Source organism: Candoia aspera, chromosome 2, assembly GCF_035149785.1.
Source record: "Candoia aspera isolate rCanAsp1 chromosome 2, rCanAsp1.hap2, whole genome shotgun sequence".
NCBI lineage: Eukaryota > Metazoa > Chordata > Lepidosauria > Squamata > Boidae > Candoia > Candoia aspera.
The window spans coordinates 155418771-155428284 of NC_086154.1; the positions used below are offsets into that span (position 1 = coordinate 155418771).

A 9514-nucleotide genomic window follows, 5' to 3' on the forward strand; every position below is an offset into this window, starting at 1 on the left:
CCACAGATTTTTAACCAAAATACCATGAAAAATGCAGGTCAGCTTATCTGTGGTGGTGCATTTTTCATGGTATTTTGGTTAAAAATCCGTGGCTTGTCTTATCCGCAGATGGGCTTATACGCAAGTACATACAGTAGTTTGTAGATGGGGAAGGCCATAGTAATGTTACCCCTCTTAAGGCAGGGTTCCCCAAAGTGGTATCGACCCCCAAGGGTCAGTGGGACTATCCAAGGGTTGATGTTGTTGTTATTATTATAGTACTCATACAGTAGTACTATTAGTTATAGTAGTAGTATTTATTAAATTATTTTCATATAATAAATGTTTGGGGATTGATGAACAAACTGAAACTTCATGAGCTGGAGTTTGGGGACCCCTGCTCTAGGGGCTGATCTGCATGAAAGCCTGACCCAGTGCAAGTACAGGCTATTGGCCATTTCTTAAAGGCAGGACAGATGTTATCCTCTATATGCACCCAAGCAACTTTTGCCTGTCTTTTTCTACTTACTCTTGAAAAGTGGTTTTCCATCTGGGGTTAGTCATTTTCCAGTGGTGTTGCCTGGTTTGATTGCTGTGCCCCATTTCATTGCAGGCAGACCCCTCCAGTCACTGGTCATTGTCTTCCATGGCCATTTCTTTTTTTTCCCCACAAGTTCACCAGTAGTACAGCAAAAGCTGCATTGTGTGTGTGTGTGTGTGAGGGGTGGGGGAGAGAAACTATGGCATTAAAAAAATATTTTTACAGGTTCACTAATAGAGCAATGAAAGGATGGACTTTTTTTAAAACTGGCCCAGTGGAGATAAGCAGGAACATCCACCCATCAGGGGCCATGTAAATGTGATCCACACTGAACATCAGGCCATCTCTTTAGCCAAAGCAAAGACAGGGGCTGAAATCTGAAAAGGGATTCCTTAATCTGTCTTCATTTCCAGTCACTTTCCACACAGGAGGCAAGCAGCTGAAGGCATCAGTGCCGAAAAGCCCAACACTATCCAGGCAGACATTTTAGAAGGCCTCTCTGAAATACCTTCCTGAGAGAACACAGGACAGCTACTGGGCAGAGTAGGACCCTATTATGGTGCCCCCTCCCTTCTTCCAAGTGCTAACAGATCCATTTCAATGAGAGGAAATGAAGCAGTTTAAGTCACCACCCCTTCCAGGAATCTCAGGGCAGAGAATACCCTCCTAACTGACCAAATACTATACCAGCTATCTCCAACTTTGTGCTGTCCAGTGTGGGCACAAATGGGACTTGTATACACATGACACACAAAGAACTGTTTACAAAAAAAAAATCAGAGAGGGAAACATTCCAGTGCTTAAGTTACAGAACTCAGCCACTTTCTAATAGTAAAATGCTTGCAATCATTTAAATTCCTAGAAGGGAACAATTAAGTTCCAAGGTTGAGAAAATTAAGAGGCATCAATTTCCTCTGGTTATGTTCCAGTAGTATTATCATTAGATCCTGGTTAAAATATGGCACAGGGTTATTCTAAGGAAAACATCAGCAAAATCAGGAGCTCCAGGGACATACATGCAAATATATGTATCATTTTTATTAATATTAATGATTTGTGTTTTATATCTTTAGTCAGCAAGGAAAGTGAACTGGAACTTTGCAGGCTCAAGTTGAACACAAGTTGAGCTCGACCACATAGTTTAGTGTGAAAGCATCTCTGGTTCAAGATAAGCCAAGGCCACATTTTCTGGGGGCTCAGATGACTTTCACAAAATAAAGAACTTTAAAATGGTAATACCTCATCCTGCATTCCTTAAAACTAGGATAGGCAGACTGTAGACTGGCATTGCCTTGATCAGAAATGACTCTCAATGGTTTAATACCAATGAGCCTTAAGTTCCCCTTAAAATTAAGCATCAGAAGAAAAATAAAAAAGGATGTGAGCTCCAAGTTTGTATTGGGCCTGGAGATTCTAGTGGGAAGGACATCTGACAGCTCAAAGCCTGTCCATTCTGCCCCAAACATGTTTCTGCTCTTCAAACCCCCACAATGACTGACTAAGGACAGGACTGTCAGGTGCTAATGGGAATTAAACTCCTAAAACAGGCTGGGGAAGGCAGAGTGAGAATGATAAGGTAATGGATCTGGTGATGTTGCTTATGGCCCAATCTGCAATGAAGAATCAGTGGACTTCCTACCCTCCTCGCCCTGTTCCAGACCAACCAAGTGAAAGATAAATGCAGTGCCAGGAAATCTTTGAAAAATAAATCCCTTTATTACTTTGCACACCTAAATGTGCACGATCCCTCAGGCCACAGCTCAGTGGGTGCTGCTGATTTTTAGCAGACACAGAGCACAAAAGTCCATCCCTACTCCCACGATTTGATTGAGCTCCCCATTATTTCAGTGAGATATCTATGGAGCTCAACCCAGTGGATTGGGCCCTTTGTTCAAACAGGGTGTTAAGTGGGTCGGGTTTTGAATTAGTGCTTTCCACCTGAAGGCACCAAGTAAAACCAAGAAGGAAGCAAAGAACCCTAAGCAAAAGAATGTAAAAATGCCCCCTTCCCTTCTGGTTCTCACTCCCTCTTTTGGCTAGAAGGATCTCAGCACTATTTATTAACATAGCAGATCTTGGGGGAAAAACGTAGTTGTGGAATAAAGTTATGTATCCAGAAGGGCTAGAGAAACACACAGGATGTACGCACAGGAAGCTCATTTTTTATCCTTCAAATAATAGGATGAGCTTAGAAAAAGGTGAAATTGTGACTTCATTGCATAGTTCTGGAACCTTCCAGGAATATTCAGAAGGCATGGTATTTTTTAGGCCTTTTTCACCAACCTAGGACTGCTAGAATGATGCACTGCACATATTGTAATCAGAAGTACAAGGACACCAGGACATACAATGTGGCTGATTAAGCTACAACACTTTCTATTTCCAGAACCCAGACTTCTTTTAATCGATCAACTTGCCAGTTCAGTCTAAATGAAAATCAACCCAAACTCTGAATTTTTTTTAAAAAATAATCACATTCAGTATTAATGGAAGGTATGGTTGCTGCAGTGTGGATCAAAGGATTCTTCAGAAGTAATCAGCAGCTCCTTAAGACTGAGAGCTAGGCCCAGTTGTATTGGCTTCAGAAACAGGCGGCCTATTTCCTGAAACTGTGTCATCCTCAGTTTCATTTTTGCATGGCAATGGAGTGGTTGTCATGTTACCTTGTGCATCAAATTTCACCATCCATTCTTGATCCTTTGTCCCTGGCTGGAAGAGTTGTGCTCTAATCAACTTGGTTAAACCTTGGTTATCTAAACTAGTGTCCTCCTCAGTGTCTGGATGCAGCCACAGTTGAGCTGGGAAGTAGCGTTCAATGGCTGAGAAATGTGCTGCTTCTTCCCCAGCTTCTCCAGGAAACCTCATAGAAACAATCAGTTGGCAACCCACAGACAAATGGCTATGTTTCTGACTGAAGTGATTAGATGTGTCCAGCAGCAGGGCCACAAGCTGGGCTGCTGTAGAGGGACTGGACCAACTGTTCAGGTACTCTTCCAAACCATCCAGCACAATCATGGAGGGGTTACTAGATAAGGTTTGGTGCAGGGAGGCCACCAGCTGAAGTAGCTCCTGGAAGGAAGGTGGGTACAGGAAGTGGATTCTCTTGAGAGAAAAAAGAAAACACATTAGTGACCAAGGGTGTTAGACACAAAGCCATGATGGATATCATGTTGGCCTTTGTAAAACTCTTTCCATAAATTATGGCAGATAGTGAAAAGCTGAAACCAGAATTCACATCTTGTAATAAACACCCAGCACTGGGCTAGAGTCAGTGATTTTGAAAATCAGTGTAAAAGTGTAAAGCAGGGTAACGTGTTATCAGACAATGTGTCCTTAACCGCTGAGCTGTCGATCGGAAGGTCGGCGGTTCGAAACCGCGCGGCGGGGTGAGCTCCCGTTGCTCGTCCCAGCTCCTGCTCACCTAGCAGTTCGAAAACATGCAAATGTGAGTAGATCAATAGGTACCGCTTCGGCGGGAAGGTAACGGCGTTCCGTGAGTCATGCTGGCCACATGACCCGGAAGTGTCCTATGGACAACGCCGGCTCCAAGGCTTTGAAACGGAGATGAGCACCGCCCCCTAGAGTCGGACACGACTGGACTTTACGTCAAGGGAAACCTTTACCTTTACCTTTAATCATTTGGGGCCCACGGGCCATTGTTTGCCTACAAATATTTGTCCGAAATATATCTGAAATTATTTCCCCTCCCAATAATAGTCTTCCAAATAAATCTTCTGCAAAAAGATTAATCAAGAGTAGAGAAAATAGGCTGGCTTTCTCCCAGGCCTTCTGGAGACCCAGAGAATGAAGCTAAATCCCTAAAAACTCTGGTAACGCTCCTCCCCCCCACATGACGAAAGTCATAGGAAATGCTGAAGGAGAAAAGTTGCTAACTGCCAAATGTAAAATAACAACCCGGTCAATTCCCGACCAATGAATGCACTGTCACTGTTATGCAAAATAGACATCGTCTATCTTTCACATTGCAGGAACAACCCTCTTCCGCTTTCCACGAGGGTTGGGGACTGCAAGGCCTACCCCCGACTCGTTCACACCTGGATTGCTCCTGCTGCAGCTGCTTTCCCGCCCGGAAGCCGCTCCAGAGGCCGCGGCGCCAAAAACAGCACACGAGCCGAGGAGGCAACGGAAGCACCTGCTAGTGCAGCGCGGAACAACAGTGTCGAACGACCCGAGCCGGTAGGCCCGAGAAGCAGCAGCGGCCGCGGGCGAGACCCTGCCGGTACCGCTCGCACCATCACCAGCTCCAACTCCGACGCCCCCGCCGACATAGCCAGAGCAAAACGCTCATTAGACGCCCGGACGAACGGCGGCCAATCCAAACCCGCCATCTCGGCGAGGCGGCCGATTATTAATGCCGCTACTGTAGCCGTTTTCAGGAGGTACACAAACAACGTCATCTTCTTAAGCCAATCAGAAACGGCAGTCACCACCAGGCGGCCAATCCATGTAGCCGTTTTCAGAACTTTCTGACACGTGGATTGAAACGTGACGCCGAGAAGGACATTATTGAAGATGAGCGTTGCTTGGTTCACAAGTTTCCCCACGGGTTGAGTAGGAACGACTTGAGAGTGGGGACTGTGACTGCGCTGCGGCTTTTCGAATGCCGATTTCGGGATGCATTTCTTAATAAAAGGACAGGCTCGTTGCTTTTTGCCTTTTACTGATTAATTTCCTGGGCGCTTGGTTAGTTACATTTTTAGCGCTATTTTAAGAACTGTTGCCGAAAGGTACGGAGGAAGCGCTCGGATAAGGATGAGACAGGACAGCCTTTGGCAGCTCGACCCTCTTTTACCGTACATGGCTGCCTGAGGTGCTTTCCCACGTGCTGACGAGAGAATGGCAGATTCACACTGGGGAGAAAAGGCAGCTTCTCTTCAGAAACTATTGCCACGCCTGCACCTGGCCAGATAGAGAACTAGGATGTTTAAGCGGAATATGGACAGGATGAACTACGCATCCTGCATTACCAGGGTTCCTGGTAAATTAGCAACAGAGTCCGCACTAGATGCACATTTTGTGGGAAGGGTAGCACAGGGGTGGTTTTACGCATCTCAGTATCTGTAGTAGAGGGACTATTAATACCGGTTTTCAGGGCATCTGGGTTGGTCGTGGTAGAAATATTACTTAATCCAACAGGTGTTTCTTTTAGTGTTCATGTTGGTAGTAGAATCAATCAGTTTGCAAGACTATAACTTGCATCCCAAACAGCCTTTTGATACCTTTGAGGAATAAAAAAGGGTCCCGCCAGCAACGTTGTTGCATATCAAGCTGGAATTTAGACAAGGAGCCATTCTTGGTCGTTCTGTGATTTATATCACATCAACTCAGATCCCTAATGAACCCTTTAAGTTAGGCAAACCTTCAGGCCTGTTGAGGAGTGTCCCTTGATTTTGATGTTTTATCTATCAATAGCTGATTTTAATTGAATACTTTGGGTATACAGTATGTTAACCTTTTTTTTTTTTAATCGTAGGGCATAGCAGTTCTGTGTTCATGCTGCTTTTTTTCTTGCTGGAAAATCCTTGTGAGGTCCAGCAGCCAGATGTGTGGACTATTTATCTGTGACAAGTCACGTTGCCCAGGGTGCACCACGAGGAGGCTAGTCTACATTGCACCTTGCTTATTATAAGATTTCAGGGATGAATGGAGAAATCTGTTCATATTTCTCAAAAGAAATACAAAAAGAGGGAACTGAAATTTGCTCCATTAGTTGTTTGGTACTGTCTCAAAATATTTCTGGTGATAGTGGTGATTTGGTGTACAAAGGGTCATCTTTTTCTGTATAGGGTAGGCTTGCACAACAAACAGCTTGCGGGTCACATGTGGCCCACGAAACAGCCTTGTGCCCGCCAATGTTTTTTAAAACATAACCAATTCCCTGCCACCAAACACCACCACCACCAGAAAGCATCCACTATGGCTTAGGTTCTCACAGCCCCTTCTGCCTCAAGACATGCTGCTGAGCGCCTCCAACTCCTTCAGATGCCACAGACGCTCTGCTGCTAGCCGCCAAACGGCTGATCAGCAGGCCAGCTATTCCTTTGTGGCTCACAATTATTTTTAAGGAACTAATCTGCCCCCTTCCCCTCTACGAGGTGTACAGACCTGATATAGGGTTATATAAATAGCATGTCTCAGTGTATCCCACCATTATACTAATGAGTGTAGGAACCTTCAAATACTGCTACAGTCAGATTCAGGTAGGGGTTTTTAAAGAACGACTTATTGGATCTGGAAATTTACCTTTCCTAAAAAAACCCATATATTTTTACTTCAGTTCCTAGGTCACTGAGTTAACCATCAGTATCTAGTTCAGGGTTTCTCAACCAAGGTTCCGTGGAACCCTACGGTTCCATGAGAGGTCACTAGGGGTTCCCTTGGAGATCACGATTTATTTTAAAAATTATTTCAAATTCAGGCTACTTCACCTTAAAGAAGTAAGATTCATTCTTTATTTTCAGTTTAAGAACATCGTTAATGCATATATACAGACCAACACATGAAACAAATACAATAATTCTGTAATTTCTGGCCTATATTTGAGCCTGAATATGCAGGGGTTCCCTGAGGCCTAAAAAATACTTCAAGGGTTCCTCCAGGGTCAAAATGTTGAGAAAGGCTGAGGCAACCTCGGGCCACTCACTTTCAGCCCTAGGAAGGAGGCAATGGCAAACCACTTCTGAAAAACCTTGCCAAGAAAACTGCAGGGGCTAATCCAGGCAGTCACTAGGAATCAAAACCGACTCAAAATCACAAAACAACAACAACAACAACATACATTCACAGAGGTAACTGTCAATCATTGATCAATAGCCCTAACCCTAACCCATTTGGCAAGAAAAAAAAGTGAGTGCCAAAATAAGTAGACATAATCCATTGGTGCACAAAACTTAAGCTGCGGGCAAAAACTTTTTGGCAGGCAAAAAAGGGACAAGAGCCAAGTCCCCTACGCTGAAAGTCTTTGTCCCTGCAAAGATAGGAGCACTGAATCATGGGATCATATCCTGCTGTACTGTAATTTTTACTGAGACACCCACAATGAGTTACTAACATCTCTTCTCAGTCCAGGAGTATTCTATGCACAGCTGCTTTTGGCAAATCAAGATCTCAAGATAACTCTTGCTGTTGCCAAGTTTATATCTGTAGCCTGTAGAAATTGTGCATTGTTGACAGCAGAGTAGACAAGACACAACTGTAGCCTTTTTTATCATACATGTTACATTATAATTTGTATTACATATTTTTGATGGTTTTTTTAAATCAAGTCTGGGTCAGTGACCTGTAATTGACTTGGCATGATTCTGAGAAACAAGAAGTACTGTAAAGAGGCATCAGAAGCTGTTTTGTACAAATCTTTGTCATTTTATTGGAGGAATAAGAAAGTTCAAGACTGGAACAAAGTACTTGAAGATGTTCTAAGTTCTTAATTTTTGATTATATTTTTCCAGCATCAAGATATGTCTGGAACTGCTTCTTTCAAGTTGTTCCAGTGCAGTATCACCCTCACTGAAGTACTTTGTGTTTAATATTGTTTGTATTTAAGTGTTCTTAAGTATCCCAAATTTGCAGCAGGATGAATTGGCTCTAACAACATTTTATCTTACTAAGCTTTACTGTTGTCAGGAGATGGTGCAAAAGACTGATTACAATTACTTTAATATATATATATATATATTAAAAATGCCATTAGCTAATGCTTTGAAACTCTTCCAGGTTTCATTCTGAAAGAAGGAATCTTCTACAAGAGGACGTTGGTTGTTTCCTTATTGATCTGGAAATTTCTATCCTCCCCTCCCACCTTCAGGTAGGACATTGGAAAAGAAACTTCACTTTTGTTCCTCCTCTGAATCCCCCTCCCTGCTGCCACCACGTCGAGCTCCACGTTAAAATGCCTTGATTGACGTGCTATTCGCACAGACTTCACCTACCGCCTTCCACCACCCACACAGCAACTGCCTTTGTTCCACCCGCTCCAATCGCAGCTGCACGTGGGAGAGATAGGAACTAGGAGCCCTAGGAAAAAAGGGCCGCAGCTCCCTGGGCGGAGGCAGGGCCGCTTTCAGTAGCCGTTTCCTGGGTCAAGGGCAGCTTCCAGCCTCTCAGTCAGAGCTGCCAATCACCCATTGTGCTGCCCAGCAATCACGTTGCTTAGTGATTGCCGAGCTGGTTGCCAGGTTACGCAAGAAATTCCTTTCAGGGTGCCAATGGGTGGACTTTTATAGTTATGAAACCAGACTTTCCCTCCCCCATCTCTTCTCTCCCTAAATTCATGCCACCAACCCACTTAGAGTGCTATATTGGTCCTTGAATATGTTTTCAGCAATACTTAGCCATTTAGATACCATACCTTGGAGGGAACTCTCAGATAGAAAAGGGATGGTTTCTGTTTAAGTGTCTTTGGGGGCATTCTGGTTAGCCAACATCACCCCACAAGCCCACTCTTCTGGTAACTTAGTGTGTCAAGTTCTCCCTTGAGTCTAATCTTACCAGCATGACCCCATGGAAACACAGGCCCAAATCTGCTCACACATCAACATGCAATAGGAATTTGATTGTGTTTGAAGCAGCCCCCATGGGATAATCACTCTGTTTTTAGTTTTTCCAACCCAACAGAATGTTGGGAAAAAATATGTAAATAGACTCAGGATTGTGTCTGCCTCTCTCCATCAGCAGGATAAACTCTCTCAAACAAAACAGACAGGACCAAATTTGGTATGGCAGGCCAAAGAAAGATCAGGTTCATCATGGGCTGGGTCAGGCTGGGAGTTCAGGGGAAAAGAAATCTTGAAAGAATCCCCCCAATGCAGTTGAGCAATGGGTCAGAACAGTGTTTCTCAATCTTGGCAACTTTAAGATGGGTGGACTTCAACTCCCAGAAGTCCCCAGCCAGCATAGCAGGCTAGGGAATTCTGGGAGTTGAAGTCCACATATCTTTAAGTTGCTAAGGTTGAGAAACCCTGGCTCAGAATGTTG

The 9514-nt window shown here is 44.1% G+C and overlaps 1 protein-coding gene across 1 annotated transcript; it reads right to left on the reverse strand.

Annotated features, from left to right (window-relative positions):
• Positions 1-3037: 3037 nt before the first annotated feature.
• SWSAP1 (SWIM-type zinc finger 7 associated protein 1) lies at positions 3038-5042 on the reverse strand. Its single transcript, XM_063296644.1, has 2 exons — positions 4576-5042; positions 3038-3622 (listed from the first exon to the last, which is right to left on the reverse strand). The coding sequence occupies exons 1-2, from the start codon at positions 4936-4938 to the stop codon at positions 3068-3070; spliced, it is 918 nt and encodes a 305-aa protein (XP_063152714.1). The 5' UTR covers positions 4939-5042; the 3' UTR covers positions 3038-3067.
• Positions 5043-9514: the final 4472 nt, after the last annotated feature.

Coding starts and splice junctions, on each gene's coding strand:
- SWSAP1 (XM_063296644.1), bottom strand. CDS start 4,938: ATGACGTTGTTTGTGTACCTCCTGAAAACGGCTACAGTAGCGGCATTA. Junction 3,623..4,575: donor CTGCAGCAGGAGCAATCCAG/GTGTGAACGAGT, acceptor TTTTCTCTCAAG/AGAATCCACTTCCTGTACCC.